At 46.6% G+C, this 23700-nt stretch overlaps 1 protein-coding gene across 4 annotated transcripts in view; it reads right to left on the reverse strand.

Annotated features, from left to right (window-relative positions):
* The window catches only part of EPB41L4B (erythrocyte membrane protein band 4.1 like 4B), a 128533-nt gene that overhangs the window by 75043 nt on the left and 29790 nt on the right, over positions 1 to 23700 (reverse strand). For all 4 annotated transcript variants that reach the window (XM_007094483.3, XM_042964302.1, XM_042964301.1 and 1 more), the window contains exons 2-5: positions 14665 to 14769; positions 3253 to 3295; positions 2328 to 2406; positions 392 to 436 (exon numbers count right to left, since the gene is read on the reverse strand). In XM_007094483.3, the coding sequence (XP_007094545.2) occupies positions 392 to 436; positions 2328 to 2406; positions 3253 to 3295; positions 14665 to 14769 (272 nt within the window). The remainder of the gene's footprint in view (positions 1 to 391; positions 437 to 2327; positions 2407 to 3252; positions 3296 to 14664; positions 14770 to 23700) is intronic.

The raw sequence follows: 23700 nt of genomic DNA on the forward strand, positions 1-23700 counted from the left end.
CTTAAATGCAGATGGTGATGAATGAGACTTCTGACTCTCCAAATACTTGTAAGTGTATACATACTAATAACGTATCTTGCTTGCAAATACGACAAAAGCCATTATGAATGGGGCAGTGATGTGATCAGGGAGAGAAGTATTCCCAAATGCACATCACTTAAGATATTCAATGCTCTTGGAAATGCTTCAAGCCATAGAGTAATCATTTAAAATAAGATGATGATGACAGCGATACAAGGATTAGACTCACTTTACAATGCCTGGTGTACTTTTTTTGAATTTTGAAAAGGGAACAAGGGTAAAAGAGTTAAAACAACAACAACAACAACAGTGATTTAGAAATACACTATGATCTATCCCGGGTTAAGAGTTAGAACAAAAACATACTTACTTTCCTGAAAGAATGTCATGCCTGAGTTGTAAAACAAACAGGTACCTGACAAACATACAGAAAAGTCAACAGAGGCGTACTCTTTTCCAACCGCTTCCAATCCCCAACTTCCCATCACAAATCCCGCCCCGCGCACAGCCCAGAATTCTGCATTGTAACAAGGAGTCCGAATCAAATGAGGACGTTGGTGGAAGCATCTCCTCCTGAGTCTCCAGGAAGACATCCCAGAACCTAGCTAGGCAGGTGAGTGCATGTACAGGGTTCGCAAGATACTTGGGGGATGGAACATGAAACACTCTACAGTCCAATGATGGCCTCGGCAGCACCCTTGGAGCTTGAGAAGAGAGCTCAAACGCAGGCATGCAATGTGTCCAATCAGACAGACAGGGAGGAGCCACTGGACTTGGCCCTCAGCCAGTCCCACCAGCAGATTCCGGGAAGAGCGCAGCTGCTGGTATCAGAAAGTTTACAGCTGACCGTAGTTAGCAACTGCTTGAGGCTTTTTTCTGATGCAGGTTAACTGCACGCGCGCACACACGCATGCAAAACAAAAATCCTGGAACTGGGCTGCAGCGGGTTATGGGGTAATGAGAAATGGGGAGAGGAGGCAGCAAATAACACAAGTGGAGTTCACCTAAGTAAAAAAAAAAAATTTAAGTGTTTTTGCTTAACTGTTTTTTTTTTCTTTTTTACCAGGAGGACGTGGGCAACAGAGCCACTTATAGTGCTTTGTAAAAGCCAAAGCTACCCACGCTCTGCTCCATACCTATGGAATCAGTCTTACATGCAAGAGTGGTCCCCAGGAATGTGATTTGCTCAAAAGCTTCCTAGGTGTTTCTGATTCACACAACCCTGGTTAAGAATCAATAGCTTGGATGATGGCTAGAAGGAGCACGTTTCATAAAGGACTCTGAAGAGGAACTCTAGAATAATCTACTTGAACTTTGAAAACAATGCAGATAGTCACTCTCTGTTGGAATGGATACAGGAGAATGTGAGTGACCCAGAGATCAAAGGATCGGGGAGCTGAAGGTTCTAGTATATTCTAGACTGTTCCTGCTTCTGACAGCTGCTTAACCACCACTGAACTGAGTACTCGCATCAAGGAGAGAACACACGGTGCTGAATACCGTGCAGAATACAGCCAGAACTTCCAATTCCTATAGGAAAACCTAACCGTGGAAGCCCAGTAGGCCTGTCCAGGGCAGGGAATGGTGATAAGCAGTCTTTAAAGTGTTAGTCAGGTGGTCATCTCCAGGTGAGTGGCCACCACCAGGGGCTGACATGTCGTCACTACTGCCGGTCACACAAATGACAAGGGGGTTCTGGGGACATTCAAAGCAGCTGAAGGTTGGGTAGAGGATCTTGCTGACAGAGGAGTGGCTGGAGAGAAATGCCATACTTAAAATGTTTTTAAAGCCTCTTTTGCTTCAACACTGTTTCTGAAGTTGGAGGGGCAGACACTCGTGGGCACACCTTAAAAGAAATTCAGTGGGGCTGAAAGATGACATGAAGGGATTCCAACAACTTTGATATTGTAGCAATCAAGGGAACATTGCGCAGCCCCTTAAAAAAAATAAGATGGCGTTCTGGGACTGAGAAATGCTCTTCTAATACCTGCCTTCCCTTTTTGTACCTGAGACAAAAATAAAGTGCCTTGAAACGAGTAACCAGTGTATCCCACAGCCCCACAAAACAGAAATGTGACCGGAAAATAAATCTTTTAATTTTGACTCACTGGGAAAAAGGTCAAACTAAGCCAAGGGTAGATTTTCAACAGAATACAGGGATAAGCACAAGGGAAATACGAATAGCTCTTGCTCAGCATATAAAGTCAGCAGAGAGAAGAGCAGGCAGACCCCAAATTTAGAGGACCCATAAGTTATAAGGTAAGTACTACAGTGGAGAGGGGGTCGTGTTCTGCATCTGGTCCTACCTTGTAAACTCTTCACGAAGGTTGTTCGGTTCCGAAGAATAATATTTAACTCGAAAGTGCAAAGCATAAGCAGGTCCAACTGAACATAGGGAGATGGAACATTGAAGATGTTTTTCCCCAGTTTTGAAGATCACAGAATGGACAAAAGGAAACACATGTTACATCTAGTAATACATTCACTGCTACCGGGAGGGCACAAAGGGACATACACAGCTAGAGAGTTCTTTTCAATCCTTTCATTTGGAAGACTAAAATGTACTTTTGCATTGACAAAGACGGCTTAGCTAGTAACTTATTCTGGAATAAAACCCTAACCATGTAGATGAATTACTAAGAGCTGACATTTTACTTTCACCCAATTGCCAAGATATTCCAAACAGATACTAACTTTTTACAAAATACTAAGTGGGCTAAAGGAAAGTGACATATAAACAGCAAGGGTTCTGTAATCCAAAAATACAGTAAGAACACTTTAAAGTATTACACTTTTTAAAAATTACCCATGCATAAATAATACTGAAGAAATGTGGTTACTGCACCCGTAAAACCAGAGAGCTGGACCAGACTGTCAAAAACTCCTGCTTTCCCATTCTCTGAGTCTACTTTTACAACTCATTAGAAAATGAATATAATAGGCATAAAGTCATGCTTGTGAAGAGCATATTAATCAGTTCTCATTGGCAGGGGTGCCTGATTTCAAATGAGAGCATAGTCTGTTTTTTAATATCTACCGAAAACTCTTATCCAAATTTTAAACTCTAACATTTGGCCAGCCTTAAGAAATGAAAAATCATTCACTTAAAACTGAATCTATTTTAAAACGCTCCCAAGTTCTGATGAAAACATAATACCTCAAAACACTGGCAAAGGAGTTTTACTCTCTGATAAAAGAAATAAGTGAGTAGGCTAAGTTCTGCTTACTTACTTTTCATCTGCTTTTTTATGGGTTTGGAATGGTCCAGCCAGTGCTGAAAGAAAGAAAAAGTTTCTTTAGGAATAGTTCATCAGCAAGACCATACAGAGCCCACATTTACCCTCCTCTATAAACCTTAGTAATTCTCCCCATAAAACCAGGCATTGGACCAGATCAGGGTTCTGAGGTTGGGAATCGGCAAACTGCTTGGGATGGTATTTAAAAAAAAAAAAATCTGTGCTTATGCACATTAAGTACACTTTTTCTTGGGAAAGTTAGCTTTTCAAAGAGGTGTCTCTTTTTCAAAGAGCTGTAACTAACTGATCTTTGACGGCTCTTCTAGTCTGAAGAGCTGAATTTCTCAAATCATGCTCAAACTTCGGCAACTATCCCAAGTCACCATCAGTGTGGTAAAGACCACGAGCCACACTGCCAGGAATCTCTGATCACGCATGGGTCTTGTAGCTTTGTCGTTTTCAATGCTAAAATTGTAAAGCCAAAATTCATGACCCCCAAGGAAGATGGGAAGGCAGGCAGGGATTTGCCAGAGATAACTGTGCTCTGGTCAATGAGGACATTCCAACTTCCTCTCATTTTCATCAGAAAAACACTTGGGTCCTATCTGCCACCCCCAGAAATCGCAAAACCATTTCTCTCATACGCAAGTTTCTCTATAATGTCTCTGTTGATACTACAGTTCTGACGAGCCTCAGCAACTTGACTTCCATGGAAAACAGCATTTAGGACCATTATGCTTCTGGCCTCTGCCCTTGGAGGGCAGGGATGGTGCCCTTCAATCACTTCCGTTTCCCATGCCAGGCTCCAAGCATGGAACCCAGCAGTCCCATATTAGATTCTTAAGAAATAAATACATGCTTGATGTAATTTTTTTTAAGTACGTGCCACGCCTAGCTCAGAGCCCAACGCAGGGCTTGAACTCATGTCCTGGTGATCAAGATTTGAGCTGAGAACAAGGGTCAGACTCGTAACCAACTAACTACCCAGGGGCCCCTCGATATAATTTTTTTTAATGTTTTTTTAATTTTTGAGAGAGAGAGAGGAAGAGAGAGACAGAGAGAGAGAGAAAAAACACGTGAGTGGGGGAGGGGCAGATAGGGAGACATAGAATCTGAAGCAGTCTCCAGGCTCTGAGCTGTCAGCACAGAACCCAACACGGGGCTTGAACCAATAAACTGTGAGATCATGACCTGAACCGAGGTCGGACGCGTAACAGACTAAGCCACCTAGGCATCTCTAATGTTTATTTATTTTTGAGGGTGGGGGGAGGGGCAAAGAGAGAGAGGAGCTCAGGGGATCCAAAGCAGGCTCTGTGCTGACAGCAGCGAGCCCAATGCGGGGCTTGAACCCATGAACTAGGAGATCATGACCTGGGCTGAAGTCAGATGCTTAACCACCTGAGCCACCTAGGTGTCCCTCAACATAGTTGTTTTAAAAGAAGGCAAAGAGGAATTTTTCCCACCACTTCACGTCAACCCAATACACACTGAAACCTCACCATTATGGTAACATTTGGAATGACACAGCCAGAGTGGGTTTCTCATTAGCTGCTCAGAATCAGGGACCCTTCTGCTGACTGCCAATATACTTTCAGAAGCAACTTCAACTCTACACATTCTAATAATGAGAAAGGGTGGGGCTAAATTAGTACCGGTGCACTCTACCCCTCACCAAAGAGCCCATTATGACTGTGTAGGAGGAGGGGAATAAGGAAACACAAAAGCAAATAACAGGTAAATTATAACACAATAAGCTGTGAGCAGTGCAGCGGGAGAACTGGGCTTTTGTCATTTCCACCCTCCGGCTAAGCAACCACCTAAGAAATGAAGATCAGCACAGCAGGATGCAGATCTCAAAGGCACTCGTACAAGGTGCTTTATCTCACTGTTTACAGCTTTGAATTGGAAATGACCTAAATGTCCATCAACAAAGAAGGATTAAAAAAATGGCTCATCCACATGATGAAATACTATTCAGCCTTTAAAACTGATGGAGGCCTATTGACTGATGTGGCAAGAGACCCACAGCTCAACATTTGAAGAAAAAGAAGCCAAACAAACCAGGATCCTGTTTATATAAAATTATAATTTTCTATTATGGTATGTCCAGAAGGATTTATAGACATTATTTTTTGGATGTGGGGCTGTAAATGCCATTTACTTTTTTCGCTTTTCTGCATAATTTTTTACTTTTAATGACAATATTATTTTCATGGGGGTGGGTCATGTGGTCACTTCCATTAATTAATTCATTGCTTGCCCATCAGGCAGTTTGGGATGATCGGTTTGCCCTAGCAGAATTCCATATCACTGCTGCCCTCAATCAAGCAGAAAACCTCGGACCTCAGCCCCTGGGAGGATTACAGATACAGACGTGATAAAAGTATATTTACTTTCCTGCCAGTAAGTATCACACTAATGGCTATGACTAAACTCTTTCTTCCCCTCACTATTACCCTGCAAAGAAAGTTCTCTGCAACCAGCCTTCTAATCTCATTAGCCTCAGAGGCTCACAGCTTAAAGGGGCTTGTCCCACTTCTTTCCCTCATGCCCCCTTGTATCTGGAATAGAACACGTCAAGCCCACTGTTTCCCTCCCTCCACTGTCAAACTATGATCTTGATCTGAGTCCGACTGTGTTGTTTCCTTGGCGGTGGTTTTCAACCCTGGTTGCCCACTGCGGTCACAACGACGCAGGTCCCACCCAAGAGCCATTAAACAGAATCTCAGAGCATTAGTGTTTGTTAAAGGCTCCCAGCGTGCCCATGAAATATTCAGTGCCGAAGTTTTCCCCTTACCCAGCAATATGTCCCTACTGATCTCGGGGATCGTGACACACCCATGACCCCTTCTGAAAATCACCGTCAGGGATTTGTAAAATCTCAAGCAATTTACTGGCCAAGGTTTACTGGCCAGTGGTCTATGGTTGGTGTTAACCGACAGTTCATGGCTAGTGTTCCTGCTGGACAGCAGACTGCTTTTCCCTCTGGCCATGCTGCTGAAGGAGCTCCCTTATCCATGCAGGCTGGCCCCTGTCCTTCCTGCACAGCCACGGGGCCCTGCCAGGATGGACGCTTGTGAAAAGTCTGGGGCTCACGAATCTGGGAAAGTAATCAGAAACAGTTTCCTTTTAAAAGCTCCTTGCCCCTACAAGGTTCAGATCAGGTTGCTTGCCTGCATCGGAGGTGATAAGAAACCCAGCCAGAATCCTAAAACAAGACATGATAAAACCTATCTGGTATCCAGGCAGTTCAAAACGACCTGACTTTCTTTCCTAGCTGCAGGAGGGGACCAGACTCTGATTAGTCCTATTTTATCCCACGAGACTACCTCGTGATGAATACCCGGGCACTATGGCCCCAAATGGCATTTAGTAAATCATATCCTACACTTGGCTTGGAGGCCTAAATTCAGCATCAGCGAGACCTGTCTTAGATGTTCACCTGCATCCTGACCAAATATAGCCACACCGCCTGTCGGCAAAGGCCAAGGCAAATGGCTCCAGACCTCTTAACATACCATTAAACCAGTCACTGGAGACAGGTGGGTGCATTTCTAAGTTCAGAGGGCATGATATTTAACTCAAACATTCTAACAGGTATTAGAAAGGTGGTTTCTGATCTGAATTTCTCATCCAAGTCCATCTGGCAAAACCCTTTCCATAAATCAAGATGGGAGATGATTTGGCAAAGCCCATCTGTTCTGACAGTATATCAGTTCTGGAACTCTGACATGTAAAAGGCTGGTTGTAGCACTGCGTTGTCTAAAATCGATACAGAAGCACTTGAACCACAATGGCCAAGAGAAGCTGAGGGGTTGAAAAGGGCCTAAAACCTGCCTCAATGACCCCTGAGCCCTCACCCTCGAGTCTGAGTGGTCGGAAGTCATAGCTGGCATCCTAGTACCTGTAGATTTCTCAGCTTACAAAGAGTGTCTAGTTTGCATTTAAATTAGAGCTGGAAGGAATTTGAAGAGATAATCATATCCAAAGGATGAGAAGAGAAAGAAGGGAAAGGACACTTTTGGAGCTTACTGTGTGTGCTATGATTTATAATAAGAAATATATATTTGGTCTTAGTTTCTGGCACAGAGCTCCTAAAACCCTTGGAATTTTCTAAGCCCTAAGAGCAAGAAAGGTGTTCTGACATTCATAACAAACTCCTTCCTACCATACCAGAGTTTAGGTCAATGAGGTGACTTATTTCTTAAATTTTTTTAACATTATTTATTTTTGAGAGAGAGAGAGAGAGAGAGAGAGAGAGAGAGAGAGAGAGAGAGTGTGTGAGTGTGAGTGGGGGAGAGGCAGAGCAAGAGGGAGACACAGAATCTCATGCAGGCTCCAGGCTCTGAGCTGTCAGCACAGAGCCCGACATGGGACTCGAACTCACGAACTCAGATCATGACCTGCGCAGAAGCCGGATGCTCAACCCACTGAGCCACCCAGGCACCCCAATGAAGTGACTTTTGAAGAGCACCTAAGGATGGGGGCTGGTTGTCAGGGGAACCACCCACATGATTGGAGGGTTGAGACTTACAGTCTCACCGTGCTGACCTCTGGGGAGGGGGCAGGGGCCTGGAGGTTGAATCAATCACCAATGGCCAATATTTAATCAATCGTGCCCATGTAATAAAGCCTCCATGAAAACTCAACTTGGAAAGCTTCTAGGCTGGTGCCCACAGAGAGACCTGGAGAGGGACAGATGCCCAGGGAAGGCGTGGAAGCTTTGCACAGCCCGCCTCACCCTATACTTGCTCTATTCATCTCTTCTGTCTGGCTGTTCCTGAGTTACCTCTTTTATAACAGACTGGTGATCTAGTCAGTAAAATGCTTCTGAGTTCTGCCATCTGTCCTAGAAAATTAACTGAACCAAGAGGGGTCATGGGGACCTCCCATCGACACTGCAAAAGCACGGGTTACAATCTGGACATGTGATTGGCATCTGAATTGTGGGGTGGGAAACAGTGTTGGAGGACTGAGCCCTCAGCCTGTGGGATGTGAGGCTATCTGCAGGTAGAGAGCATCAGAATTAATTGCTTGGTGGTGTTGGAAGAAACACACGTTGGACTGTGTCATGTCCATCACTCGCTCAGGCCTCAGAGCCGATGAAGGTGACTGTGCACAGGGCAAGGTGTCTGGGATCACAGTGTAGGTGAGGCAGAGGCAAGATCAGAAATCAGGCTGTGGCGGCATCCATGGTTCTGGGTCCACACCACACACCAGCTTGAAGTGCCTCCTCTGCCTAAGGAGGGATCTCCCCTTCTCATCCAGGATGGAGCCCTGTAACCTCACTTACACCAGCTATTTGAGGTTTCCTTGGGAATTAATCTAAATCAACTGCAGAGACCCCTTTATCAATAGCTTTCCATTCAGCATCAATATGCATGTGGGCAGGAAAACTCTCCCCCTGCCAGCTTTCAGAGACAGGCTGCGGGGAGACCTGTGGCATTTCTTGAGCTGTTCTACACTTTCTTGTACTAAAATAGGAGGAGGCAGAAGATCAGAGTTTGAGTGCCAGCTCTGCCAGTCACCTGGTGTGTGGCCATAAGCAAGACCCCTGAGACTGTTTCCTCATCTGTGCACTGAGCTGTCCCCTTGACACACTGAAGAATCCACTGAGTGGCTGTGGAACCATTGAAATGGAAGGGTTTCCTGTCTCTTATAGTAACATACCCCATTATTAGTGTTTCCTGAGAGTACTTCCCTCCAGGTACATCTGAAACGGTAGGAAAGCTCAGTGGCGTCCCCACAGGAGGCACATGTGACACCAGAGTGAAGCCGCAACAGCCCCATTAGCACCCAATGATCCTCTCGGCAGCCACCATATCCGTGTCAACCTCACCTCGCAGCCCTGGGCCTCTTATTACCCATCCACATGATCCTGGCTGCAAAGACCAGAGGAAAAACATCTCACAAGTCTGGAGACAAAGGCCAAAAATCACCTTTTCGGGATTCCTTGCTGCAAAGCTTACCACCATAAAATGCTCCCTTTTCATGTTGGGAGGGGCTCTGGAAGGGACTTGAACTGGCCGCATCCCCCAGAACACCACCCCTATGGCCACACACCTGCCCCCAGGGTTGGGAGGGAGGCTCCTGATTGGTGGGGCTGGTATGACCCCTGCCCCAGATCCCTGCCATACCTCTCCCCTCTGACTCCTCATTGGGCTCCTCACTGATACTCAGGCACTCCCTCTCCAGGCTCCCAGAGTGAGGACAGACCCCAATGTATTCCATGGGACCAATGAGATGGTCCGTCTCCCTCAGGAGAATGCAGCAGGCAGGGACAGTGTCCTGCCTACTTCTGCACCACAGGGACTACCGCTGAATAAACTCCAAGGCAAAGTCAGCTGAATAGCTACTGACTAAACGGGTTCCTCCGGCGGCGGGCGCATGCACGTGGATGTGTGTGTGGATGAGATGCTACCTCGTGTAAAGGAACCAGCGTAGCCTGGTGGAAAGTGCTGGCCTGTTGAATGAGACCAGGTTCTGAATCCTGGCTCTGTCCCTCACTTTAACCTTTACAAGGTTTCTAATGAACCTCAGCTTCATCATCTGTAAAATGGGTCTGCTTTATGGCTAGTTTCACAGATGATGAATGTTAAATAAGAGTTATGTAAAGTTTTTAGGTGGATGCCTGAGCAGGAACTCAGTAAACAGCAGCAATCTGACCAGTCTGGTCCGTAAGAAAGCTGGGTGGGTGTAAGCCAGAGCCTCCTCTCTCAGAAGAAAGCTTTCATATGTAAAAATAGAACCCCTGCCCCTGCTTTGAGCTGTGCAAAAGTGAGATCTACAGAACAAGCTCCTGGGTGGCCTTCCTGCCTTGATATGGAAAAGGGAAACAGGAGGCCCCAGCCCCAACTGCTAAAAATAGACGATGCTGATAGACTCTGACCTTGCTTCAGGGCTGGGCAGCGCACTATGGTAACCAGGCTTGGCTCTTCGCAGGGAGCTGGGGACATAAGCTGGGTCTGCAGAGAGCTGTGCCAGGAGCCCCACCACTGCCAGCCTTCTGATTTGCATGCAGGGGCAGGGTGAGGATGTCATTTATTGCAGGAGCCGCACACGGCAATAAGCCAATGGCCAAGGGGACTGTTCGCATCCCAGCCCCCATCTTGTACACCTGCCACCAACTGCTTCGTCCCAGGCACCCAGAAAATTCACTCAGGGAACATTCCCAAAGGGATCACCTAAACTGCTAAATTTTCTCCCACAGGCAAGGCAGCCTTGCAGGTTCCCGCTAGCCTAAGTGCATCACCTCTGAGAGCTGTGATGACTTCTGGTCTCCCCTCAGCATGCTCAGGTAGGAAGAGGAGACCCACACTGGGGTTAGATTACAAGACTCCTTCTCCTCCATTAACTCGCTGAGCCTCTCAACCTCCCAGATGTCACCACCTCCACTCTACAGTTAGGAAAACAGGCTTGCAAGTATAGTGCATTGAATACAGCACTTACCCCTCAAGTTGTAAAACCTGACTTTGAGTCTGAGGGGTACCACTCACTGAGTGCATTCATTTCACCATCCACAAGACAGAAACGTTTGACAAATAATTTCTAAGGTCACTTCTGGGGCTGAAGACTGATGTTAAAAAAAAATTTTTTTTTTAAATGTTTATTTGGTTTTGAGACAGAGACAGAGCATGAGTGGGGGATGGGAGGAGAGAGAGAGAGGGAGACACAGAATCCAAAGCAGACTCCAGGCTCTGAGCTGTCACCACAGAGCCTGACATGGGGCACGAACTCACGAACGGTGAGATCATGACGTGAGCCAAAGCCAGATGCTCAACCAACTGAGCCACCCAAGCGCCCCTGAAGACTGAGGTTTTAGGTTGTATGCCTTGTCAACAAAAGTCCCCAAGAAGCAGCAGTCTTAAGTCTCAGGATCTAATCAGAAAGGTCTATTTATAAGCACAGATAAAGAACCCACAGCCAGATGAGCAAACTGCCACAGAAGGCAAAGAAGCTCAAAGGTTTCCAGAGAGGAGGAGAAATGCTGCAAGTTCAGGACATGCTGCATGAAGGAAGGGCTACCATCTGAGACAGTCCTGAAGGACAGCCAGAAGTTTAAATGGGGTGAGGAAGGGCACGCCGGGAGGGGAACCCATAAGCAAAAGCATGCACAGAAGTGCAGGCATCTCCAGAGCCCGGTCTGTGAGGAGCCCAGCCTAGAAACTGCACTAATGAGAGGGCTCCTGGGAGCAGCTGCTGCACAGCCTCGGATCCTCCAGGTCAGGTAGACGAGGACCCTGCACCTGCTTTGTGGGGGAAGAACAGCATGTCACGTTCAGGGCTAGGAGCTAGAAAGATGGCAGGGCCTGTAGAGGCTGAGCATCCAGGTGTCTGGCCTTGGAAGGGCGCCTGGACCCCGCTGAGGCTGTGCCAGGACACCGGCAGACGGGAACGCCTGGCAGCCCGGCGAGCAGGGGTACATAACCAGGTCCTTCCTAATGGAGTCACATCCTTGGCTTTCTGGGAATCCAAGTGGCTGGAGAGGGGTCACCTGGGGATGAGGACATGGCAGCAGGGAAAGAGGCACGTGGCTCTAATGGCAGAAATGATGGTATCTTTTCCCTTCTGACAGGAGAAGAGTGTGGGGCAGACGTGCCTGCCTTCCCTTTAGAACATTAGAACTCAAAGAGCTCTTGGAAACAGGCCCAAGAACCCCATTTTACAGATGAGAAAACATTTTACAGATAAGGACAAGGGAGAAAAGGGGGCTTACTGAAAGCCCCCAGATAAGTCAGGGGCAGAGCCAGGAACAAGGTCCAGGTCAGACTCATAATCCAGGGCTGTAGACATTTTGAAGCCAAAAATACCATATGTGTTAAGGCACACAGAAGGCAGAATGGAGAAGCGTTTCTGGGAAGAGAAGGGCTGATGAGTGTCAGATGATGGGGACAACTGGAGGACACTGGAGACAGACAAACTAAATCTGGCACTCAGGAAGCAACCGGAAATGGAACAGTGATGCAGGTATAGGGAGTAAATGCTAGAGAAACAGAATGTTTTCGTCAAACCAAACAGTGAAAAGGATGGACAGAGAGAAAGGAAAACTCTGAGGTGCAGGGGAAGAAAATTCAAGGTGTTTTAGCTAAATGACCTCAGTCTTCTCAGCAGGAGGAGAGGCCAAATGCAGGCTCCAAGTCTCTGTGGGGAGACTGGACTAGAGGGCTGTGGTCAAGATTCACAAGGGGAACCAAGTCCATGGCTCCAAGAGAAGCTCAGGGGCTTGGACTTTGCTGTATCTGTGATCTGTGACCCGAGCCCGTGACAATGCCCGCCAGCCTGGGAGACGCAGCAGAGGAAACAGATGGACCTGCGTGTTGAGGGGAGACCAGGGGACAGTCATGGGGGAGAGAGCATCAAAGGGCAAGCGAGGACACAGGCGAGATGGCTGAGGCTTCACCAGGCCCCGAGAGGGGAGAACGAGGCAGGAGGGGATCCTTAAGGGACAAGGCCAGACGCAGAGGGACCACAAAGATGGAATTAAGGGAAGTGATCATGGAATGGGAGCAACAGAATTCCAGCTCTTGGAGTGATCAGGTGGTGACAGGACCCAAGTGAATGTGCGTGAGGTCTACCCAAGTGAATTTGCAATGCAAGGAAACAGCGTCCGGGACATTTACAAAAGGAAGGCAACTTGAATTGCCAGGTTGCCCAAGGAAAGAGAAAAGCTGAGGTACCAGGGCGAGGTCAGAAGGCAGGGCACTGGGTGGCTCAACCTCAAAGACAACAGAACTGGACAGGGAGGAGAAAGAGAAAAGCTGGTCCACCCCTTGTCCAGGGTCCTGGCGGGTGGAGTCTCTGGCTGGGAAATGGAGAAGGAATTGGGTCTACTAACTCCAGGCGGCAGCTGGAGTGCTCATGGCAACAGGCAAGGAGGTGAGGGGATGGGCTGTTGGTAATCAGGCAGTACTGAAGGGTAGAGGGGCATCTGCCCAGGAAGACACCGCAGCCGGGATATAACTGCATCATCTTGGACTTGGCAGCCTCATACACATATTCTCAGGTGCACCCAATCTCTAGGCACTGATTCTGAGCATCTTAGCCTCAATTGTCACATACAGCCCCCAAGGAGTATCTTAACAGGTGTCTTTAGGTAGAAAAGGTTAGCCATGTACACTCAAACGTCTCCTATCAGGGAACTCACCCTTTCATATGCTGTCTAAAACAGCACCGCCTCTTATTCGGTCTATCCGCTTACTCTATTTTCTTTTTCTTAACACTCATTACCATCTGTCATCTATGTGTTCATACTTTATCTACAGTGCTTAAAACAGGGCCCAGTGCATAACTGATGCCCGATAAATATATATATTTTTTACTCAATTATAATTAATATCCAGTGTTATAATAGTTTTGGGCACACAATGATTCAACAATTCTATACTTTTTTTTTTTTTTAATGTTTCTTTATTTGAGAGCAGACAGCGAGAGCTGAGGAGGGAAACAGAGAGGGAGAGAGGGAGAGAGGGAGAGAGAGAATCCCAAGCAGGCTCCACACTGTCAGCGCAGAGCCCGATGCAGGGTTCGAACTCACAAACTGTGAGATCATGGCCTGAGCCGAGATCAAGGGTTGGACACTTAACCAACTGAGCCACCCAGGTGCCCCAACAACTCTATACATTTCTCAGTGCTCATTGAGATACCTGTGCTCTCAATCCCCTTCATTTCACCCACCCCCCCACCCACCTCAATAAAGATTTTTAGATTACCGAATAATTTATCTTTGAAACCCAAAGCCAGATTTTGTTGGGGAAGGAGACTGAAGTCATTCCTGCTTTTGAAAAGAGTGGTTCTGAGCTACATCAGATTCACTCCCTCTAGCACCCCCACTGTGGACAGGTCTGTCTCAGGCAAAGCAAGGGAAGTCTTTGCTGACCTAATACAACCTCCTGGAGCCTGCAAGATGGTTGTCTAGCAGTGCCAAGATCTGCTCCGACCGGCCCCCTGCACCCACTAAGCCTGGCTGGGATTCAGTGTGTTCACAGCACCCGCTCCCTCCACCCAGCAAGAGTCCACAAGAAGATGCTGCTGCAGTCTCTCTGCCAGTTAAAAATGAAAGCATCATTAAAAGAATTTCTAGAATGGTATTTCTTCTGCTTTCTACCTACTTGAGAAATGTGCCCATATTGCATCCCTATGCTTGGAAATGTTTCCCGAATGCATTCCCCTGCACAACAGGGATGGTTCTTTCTCTTCCTCTCCCGGTTATTGGCCCCCTCAAGGGGGGCTGGAGGGGGGGGGCATATGGATGAATTTCACACGGGTGCCATCACCACCACCCCAACAATCGTGACTGCAACAACACTGCAGCCTAACTCCTATTTTTCTCTACCAACCTCTAGCAACTGTGAATCTGCAATTAGCATGAAAACCAGCGTGTCCCGAAACGAATCAAAGAAATACATACCGCAACCTGGGAAGAGTCTAGGAACTGGAGGCCAAAGTAATCTGTTTCCACGAGGTCCAAGTGGTACACGATCTGATCAAACAAATCCTGGCCTTTGGCATGTTTCTGGAAGGCAATTGAGTAGATGAAGATTTAGAATGTGACAGCCGGATAAGAACAAAACGTTTTAGAGAGAAAAAAAACCAAAATCACTTTTCTCTCTATGCTGCATACATGTATATGTCACAGTACATAAATTTTTAAAAATTTAATTATTTTCATTGTAATGGAAACCCATTACTAAATCTCATTACTCATAATGAAAACAAAACAAAATACCAACTAACAACTTTGTAGGATGAATAGGGAACCAAAGCCTTATTATGAAAACTGGTAAGTGAAGGGAAAAAAGTCAAGCATTGATCTGGCCTTTAGCTACAGCCCTCGGTAACCAAAGAGTAGATGATAGGATATGCAAACATTAACTCAAAGTATCAGATCAAAGACCTAAATGCAAGAGCTAAAACTATAAAACTCTCAAAACAGAGGCACAAATCTTCAAGACCTTGGATTAGGCAATGATTTCATAGATATGACACCACAAGCACAAGCAATAAAAATAAATAATATAATAAAATAAAATAAACCAGAGGTGCCTAGCTGGCTCAGTCGAATCTTGATCTCGGGGTTGTGTGTTTGAGCCCCATGTTGGGCATGGAATCTACTTAAATTAAAAAACAAAACAAAGGAAACAAACAAACACAAAAAACCCACAATAAACCAGGCAGGCATCATCAGCAGAATGTAAAACTTTTGGGGCACCCAGGTGGCTCAGTCAGTTGAGCGTCCAACTTCAGCTCAGATTATGATCTCACAGTTTATGAGTCCGAGCCCCACACTGGGCTCGTTTCTGTCGGCACAGAGCAGGATTCGGAGCCTCTGTCCTCCCCCCTCCTCCACTTGCACTCTCTCTCTCAAAAATAAACATTTTTTTTAAAATGTAAAACTTTTGTGCTTCAAAGGACCAAGACATCAATAAAGCACAAAGACAACCCAAAGTGGGAGAAAATTTTTACAAATCACATATCTGGTAAGAGACTTCTATCTAGAATATATAAAGAACTATTACATCTCAATAATAAAAAATATATTCAATTAAAAATGAACACGGGATATATACACAGTTCTCCAAAGACATACAAAAATACCCGATAAGCACATGAAAAGATGCTCAATATCATTAGTCATTAGGGAAATGTAAATCAAAAGCACAATCCAGCACCATTTCATACCCACTAGGATGGCTGTAATAAAAAAGACAGAAAATAACAAATCTTGGAGAAAATGGAACCCTCATATACTGCTGACGGGAATGCAAAACTGTATAGCCATTTTGGGAAACAGTCTGGCATGTTCTCGAATAAACACAGAGCCACCATCTGACCCAGCAATTCCACCCCTAAGTATATATACCCCAGAGAAATGAAAACATTGCATTCATACGGAAATCTGTACCAAAATGTTCATAGCAGCATTAACCATAATAGCCCCAAAGTGGAAGCAACCCAAGTGTCTATCAACTAACGCACAGATAAACATAATGCGGAAGAATCGTATCCACACAATGGAGTATTACTTGGCCATGAAAAGGAGTAAAGCCCGGATACATACCACAACATGGGTGGACTTTGAAAACATTATAGTAAGTGAAAGAAGCCAGTTACAAAGGACCACATATTACACAAAATGTCCAGAACAGGGAAAGCTGGAGACTGGAATCAGATTAGTGGTTTGCTTAGGGCTGCAGTATTTGTGGTGTGACAGCCAAGGTGAGCACGGTTTTTTGGGGGTAAATGAAATGTTCTAAAATGGATCACGGTGACAGACGCACAACTTTATGAATATACTAAGAGCCACTGAATTGTACCCTTGGGGTAAGTGAATTATCTGGCACGTGCATCTTAATAAAGGTATTAAAAATAGCAAATGGGCAGAATTTCTCTTTTTAGTAGTATACCAACAACAAAATGAAGAAGGGGTAACAGACTTGCAATATCACAATTTTTCAACTTCTAGAATGGTAGGCACTAGCATTGGGCACCGGGGGCTACTAACATCACAGGAGGAGATGACCAGCCACTGTGTACCCCCCGATGAAGAACACCCCACCACCCAAGACATAATTTTGCTCCCCAGCCTTCTCTCTCTGCAGGGAAAAACTATCAAGACTGGGACTAATACAACCACTAGATCCAACTGCCAACTTGGAGGAAATGCAGAGGAATGTTCTAAACTACATGGGACTGCAATCATCAAGATCCAGCCAGTGGGAAATTCTGGAAACTCCTCAGGACAAACAACACAGTTTCTTCAACAAACAGAATACAGGGAAGTGGAGAGATCGAGGGGCACCTAGAGATGAAAAAAAAATTTAAAAGACCCTTTTACAAAAAGGCAAAACTAAAAGTATGCAGTGTGTACGATACATATTTGGGGGATAAAACATGAAAAGAGGGTGGGTGGGGCACCTGAGTGGCTCAGGTGGTTAAGCGTCCGACTTCACTCAGGTCATGATCTAAGGGTTCGTGGGTTCAAGCCCCGTGTCAGGCTCTGTGCTGACGGCTTGGAGCCTGGAGCCTGCTTCGGACTCTGTGTCTCCCTCGCTCTCTGCCCCTCCCTGGCTCACGCCCTGTCTCTCTCTCTCAAAAATGAGTAAACATTAAAAAAGAAATTAAGAAAAAACATGAAAAGAGGGTAAAGAAGTGGTTACGATAAGCAATAAAGTCAGGGTAATAGCTGGTCTCGGGGTGTAGAGAATTTGTGCCTGGGAGAGGGCACACCACGGACTTCCAGCGGGCTGGCAAGGTCCCAGCTCTTGACTCGGGGGGTGGTCCAGGGGTGTCTGCCTTCCCATAATTCATTAGGCTACACCTCTGTTTCACTGATTTGTCTGTGTCTGTGCTATAGGAAACAGCGGTAACAGAAAGTAAAAACAAAAACTCAAAACTACAGCACTGGCTTCCAACCGTCAGACTCTTTGCTTCCTGGAAATACTCCTTGAAGGCAACGACCCAAGAGCAGCAGAAGGCTCCATGTGCAGAGATGTTCTCTATAGCATTATTTAACTGGAGAAATAAAGCTGGGGGTGGGGAGGCAAAAAGAAGAAACAACCCAAACTCCAACCACAGGGCTGGACACATCCATGGAGCCGAACCTAACAACACTCCAGAATACTGCTGGGCTTTCAGGACAGACAATTATAAAGATGAGACAGAAATAAGGAAAATTCTTATATCGACATTAACTAAACAGACCACAAAGGAATAAGAAGCTGTGATTCTACGTTAAAAATATGTATGTGCTGTATGGACTGCTTGATAAAAAAGGCTTGCAGAAACTTATAGAATAGCTGTGCTAGGCTGGATGGACAAACGGATGATTTTCTTCCCAAGTATTCTTTAACACTGATCTTTTGGCAGTCGTTAGACAACAAATACAATTTTTTTTTCTGCAAAAAAAAAATCACCATTCTGGCACTTTTCCTCTGGACGTATTCTTTCCTTTTACTATCCAGCACTACTGGACTATGCAACGCCTATTATTACGGAGCCAATCCCTCATTAGTGGGTTTCCTAGTGGGACAGAACTAGTTAGTGTAGAGCTTTAGCAGCAGGATGTGGCAGACAGAATTGGGCTGGCAGGAAGCGAGAGCTCTATGCGCTAGTCCTAGATGCACTAGCTGTGACCTTAAGCAATTCATAATTTCCCAAAATCCATAGGACCATCCTGGACCGCTCCTGCAGCTACAAATCAGCCATGGTGCCCTGAATGGACAGGGTCACCCAAACTCAGCTGACCCCAAATCCCACCTGCTTCCCACCCGGCTCTCTCTATTTTGGTTCAACGGCTTACCATCCAGGTATGTCGTTTTAATACTCACAGAGTAGGAACTGAAAAAACACAGTTCCACACACATAAAGTAAGGGCAGTTAGTCCAAGTTTCTCTCTAAGTCATTCCAAGTCTTACTTTCCTGATGTCTTTCTAAAACAGCTCTTAATTTAGAAGAGCTCAAGGCGAGGGGCATCTGGGTGGCTCAGTTGGTTAAGCGTCTGACTCTTGATTTCTACTCAGGTCATGATCTCACAGTTCGGGAGTTCGTACCCCGAATGGGCCTCCATGCTGAGAGTGTGGAGGCTTCTTGGGATTCTCTCTCTCTCCCTCTCTCTCTGCCTCTCCCGGGCTCACGCTTTCCCCTCTCAAAAATAAATAAATAAACTTAAAAAAACAACAACAGCTAGAAGGAGTTCAAGGTGGAGGTCGGAAAAAAGAACCTTTCTAGGGCCAGCCAGTCCCTTCTGCCGTGTCAGACTGGCTCCTGTATCGGCCAACCCTCCCTCACCTGGACTTGGAGGTAGGTGGCAGACACAGCAGGGTCTGGCGGATAGGAAATACCATGTTTACTCACCTGTAAACACCTTCCCCCACTCACCTCTCCCCAACCCCTTATGCTCTTTAGTCCCCAGTGGCCCTTTCCAGTTCTAAGAAGAATCTGGTGAAATTATGAGGGCTGGAATAGAGGGGTCCTCCAACCAGAGGTCCCAGTGAGTGAAAGGTCAGACAAAGACAGAGAGTCTAGGCCACAGCACCCGAACCCACCACCTCTTGCTCCTCCCAGCCCAGGGACACAAAGTGTCCACTCGTAGCTGAGAAGACTCCAGGTAACTCACCTGTCCTGCCAGCCAGGACAATGCACCTTGGGCAGCCCCCAGAAGCCCATGAACTGTCATCTCAGGCTTAGCCCAAACAGCCTTTCTTTCCTCAGCCTCTTCAGCCCTAGCTCACCACCCCCCCCCAACCCAGGGCAGTAAGTGCCCCCTCCTCTGTTCCCGCAAGCAAGCACGTGCCTTTATTACACACACACACACACTTATCACCCTGCACCGAGGCTGCCTTTATTCCTGTCTTACTCCTACATCAGGCTGTGGGCAGGGACCAGCTGTGTTCATCTGAGTACCACCTCTCCTTCTCACCATCCCCCAAGCACATCCCTGGCTGTCACAGAGCAGGTGCTCCGTAAACATCTGTTTGCTGTGTAGCTGGCTGGCTGGCTGGCTGGCTCGGCCGGCTGGGGGATGCGTGGGGTTCCAGAGCCAAGAAACACATCTTCTGGATGGACCGTGCTAAAACACGAACAACAGACAGATACTTCACGAGCAGCAGGCCTAAATAGAACACACTCATTAAAATCTTTTCAAATTAAGTATTCCATGAACAAGGGCCTAGGGAGCCGTGCTGCACTTCCAAGGCCATTTACCCAAACACGATTTTGTGGCTATTATGTGAAGTGCTGTCTAGTGGTTACAACAGGAGATCCATTAATGTGACGAGACAGGAAGCTGCTCCTGGTTGCCTCCGAACTAGGTCTCCCCCTCTGTGATGAATCCATTCATTCATTCAACAAATATTTACCAACTGCTCATCAAGTGCCAGCCACTATTCTAGGTGCTGGGGTACACCAGGGTCACAAAGTCTGGAAGCGAATAGCTACAGAAAGCCCTCACCGAGTAAGCCATTCTTGGGGAGCAAAGTCATCCAAATCAGCTTGATGCCTCCTCTCTCCTGGCCTTTTTTTTTTTTTTTTAAACGTTTATTTATTTTTGAGACAGAGAGAGACAGAGCATGAACAGGGGAGGGGCAGAGAGAGAGGGAGACACAGAATCTGAAACAGGCTCCAGACTCTGAGCGGTCAGCACAGAGCCCGACGCGGGGCTCGAACTCACGGACCGTGAGATCATGACCTGAGCCGAAGTCGGACGCTTAACCGACCGAGCCACCCAGGTGCCCCTCTCCCGGCCTTCTTAAGCAGAATACACTGAGCGTAAAACCTTACTCAGTCCAGATCACTATTCTGGAATTTGGCGACGCTCCTACTTCAAGACACGTATGGCAGGCTGTCCCCAAACACAGGTAGAAGCTCTACCCCTGAGTTCTTGCCTCCAGGTCATGTAGCCCTCTCTCCACCCATCTCAACACACCACTTCTCACCAGGACCAGCAACCAGTGGTTTTGAGTCAGTATGTCTCTCTCTGGAGCAGCAACTTCTGATCAGACAGGAGCTAAAAATAATCAAGCTCATTAACATCATGTGTAAAGTAAGAGTACACAGTTCTCAGCTAAACACTGGGTCAGGCAGGCAGCCAGCAGGGAAAGGTATGAACATCATGAGATCTTTGCTGGCCAGTCAGAGGTTCTTATTTTGTTTATTTACTGGTTGCCAGCCGTACTCCTGATAAGGAAGACTCCTGGACAGCTGATGTCTTAACTGTCTCCCCAAATAAATTAACCATCCTGACCCTCTTAGATAAGACACAATCGACAATATCTTACTGCAACCTGACCCAAGTGCAATATAACAGGTCGACTGTGGCCCTGAAAGAACAAAGATAGAAGCCAATCCATCCGGGGGTGCCTGGGAGGCTCTGTCAGTTAAGTGTCTGACTTCAGCTCAGATCATGATCTCATGGCTCATGAGTTCGAGCCCCACATCGGGCTCCGTGCACACAGCTCAGAGCCTGCAGCCTGCTTCAGATTCTGTGTCTCCCTCTCTCTCTGCCCCTTTCACGCTGTCTCTCTCTCTCTCAAAAATAAATAAACATTTAAAAAAATAAAAAATAAAAATAAAAAAAGGCAACCCATCCAAATCTCATTAGTCTCAACAGCATAAGAAGATGCCAGGTGTCCCAGGTAGGTTAAAAGGAGGAGATGAGCTGTGTGCCCATCAAATGTATACACGTTGGCTGTGAACTAAAATGGAAAAGCAGGACACCTGGGCAGTGTAAGGATTTTAGGAGCCTTCTCTTTGCTGGCACGCGAGGCTCCCCTCTGTCCACCTGCTCCACCTCTGTTAGACAGCAGGCCCCTCTGCATCTGTCTTCAGAAGGGCTCTGTCTTTCCTCTCCATCACGGCTCAGGCTACACCGCCTGGTATCTGGACCACAGCAAGCGCCCCTGTGAAAGCCCATCTTTCTCGTGTTTGCCAGAATGCATTGCACACAACACAGCCTTCATCTCAGTTGCTATTCTGTACAAAAACATGTGCCAGAGGATGAAATGCAGGCTCCTCGGCCTGGTGTCAGAGACTCTGCACAATCAATACTGCCCAACACCACCCGTCTTACCTCCCTGGGCCCCACATGCCTCCTGGGCTCCAATCAAACATATTCTCCTAACACAACGCCCACCCGATGTATGCAGCAGGCCCCACCCCTATGGCTTTTCCCGGGTGCCCCCCTCCTACATCCCTGCTCCTATCCCCACTGGCAGCAAGCCCATCCCCACAGCTACGCTGAAGTCACAATGGTCATTACTAAACTTCTTGTTGGCGACACCCCATCCAGTTCATCTTTGCTTCTCCGTCACTGGACATTCTGAAGCTCAAGAAACAAATGCTGATGCAGATGGATTAAGGAGAATCCTTAGTTCCCACAACAGTCTTCAAATGACCGACTTTTCGGAAGCCTGATCTTCCTGGTCCATTTCCGCTGGCAATTCTCTTCAGCTGGCTGGGATGTGGGTCTGCAGAGCCCTGGTACTACCATCTCTCCTTCCAGACACCCTGTCTGCTCTAATGCGCTGGTGTTTTGGAAACCATACCACACTGTGCTATGCCTTACGTAAACAAAATACTATCAAGTTCTGCATTTTTACATATGGGCTAAAAAATAAACCAAAATGATTGTGGTGATAGTTTCTTTTTTTAAAAATTTTTTTAATGTTTATTTCTGAGACAGAGAGAGACAGAGCATGAGTAGGGGAGGGGCAGAAAGAGAGGGAGACACAGAATCAGAAGCAGGCTCCAGGCTATGAGCTGTCAGCACAGAGCCCGATGCGGGCTCGAACTCACAGACCGCGAGATCATGACCCGGGCTGAAGTCGGACGCGTAACCGACTGAGCCACCCAGGCGCCCCAGATAGTTTCTAAACCTGAGTGCAAACTTCTACATTCATTCACGTAAATGTCATCTTATTTAAACTGGCCCATGACATATCCCATCAAGAACATTAGAAGTCCTGGGCTATTATCCCATGCATCAGTTCCCGATCTCAGTTTTACAACATGTGGGAAGTGCAATGCAGGCAGAGGTGAGGGGTGCATATGGCCAGTGGGGGTGGTGTCTTTCTTGAGTTGTATGTTACGCAAGGTTCCCCTCTGATGGTGGCCTCAACCCAGTTATGAACATACAGTGTGACCATGCCCTCAGACTCTTAGAGCCAAACATGTTGGATTAGAACCCAGCTCTATCTCTTTTCTAGCAATATGACCATGACCTTAGCAACCGCACTGAGTCTCAGTTTCATCTGAAAAATGGGGTACTCTTACCTGCACTGTCAACCTTGCTAAGCCATTGTATTAATAAAAAAGCAAGAGAGGCACCTGGCTGGCTCAGTTTGTAGACCGTGCATCTCTTGATCTTCAACCTGGGTTGAAGCCCCATGTTGGGTGTGGAGCTTAAACAAACAAACACACAAAATAAAGTGAAATAAAAAAATAAGAGAGCAAGAAAACAAATGGTATCCTCTACACACAAAGGAATTATTATTTTCAACCAAACCTCCTTTCTCTCGCTCGTCCACAGGAATGACACAATGTGTTTTTTGCCAAATAACAAAAATCAAAGTTCAGGGAGTCCGTGATCTATAGCAGTTTAGTAATCCCCTTTAAAGAAAAGCTGAGACAAGGGGCACCTGGGTGGCTCAGTCGGTTAAACGTCCGACTTTGGCTCAGGTCATGATCTCACGGCTCGTGAGTTCGAGCCCCGCACATGCTCTGTGCTGACAGCTCAGAGCCTGGAGCCCGCTTCATGTTCTAGGTCTCCCTCTCTCTCTGCCCCTCCCCTGCTGATGCTGTCTCTCTCTGTCTCTCAAAAATAAATAAACATTAAAAAAAATTTTTTTTTTAAAGAAAAGCTGAGACAAGAGGCGCCTGGGTAGCTCAGTCCACTGAGCATCCGTCTCTTGATTTTGGCTCAGGTCATGATTCCAGGGCCCTGGGATCA

Source organism: Panthera tigris, chromosome D4 (assembly GCF_018350195.1).
Source record: "Panthera tigris isolate Pti1 chromosome D4, P.tigris_Pti1_mat1.1, whole genome shotgun sequence".
NCBI lineage: Eukaryota > Metazoa > Chordata > Mammalia > Carnivora > Felidae > Panthera > Panthera tigris.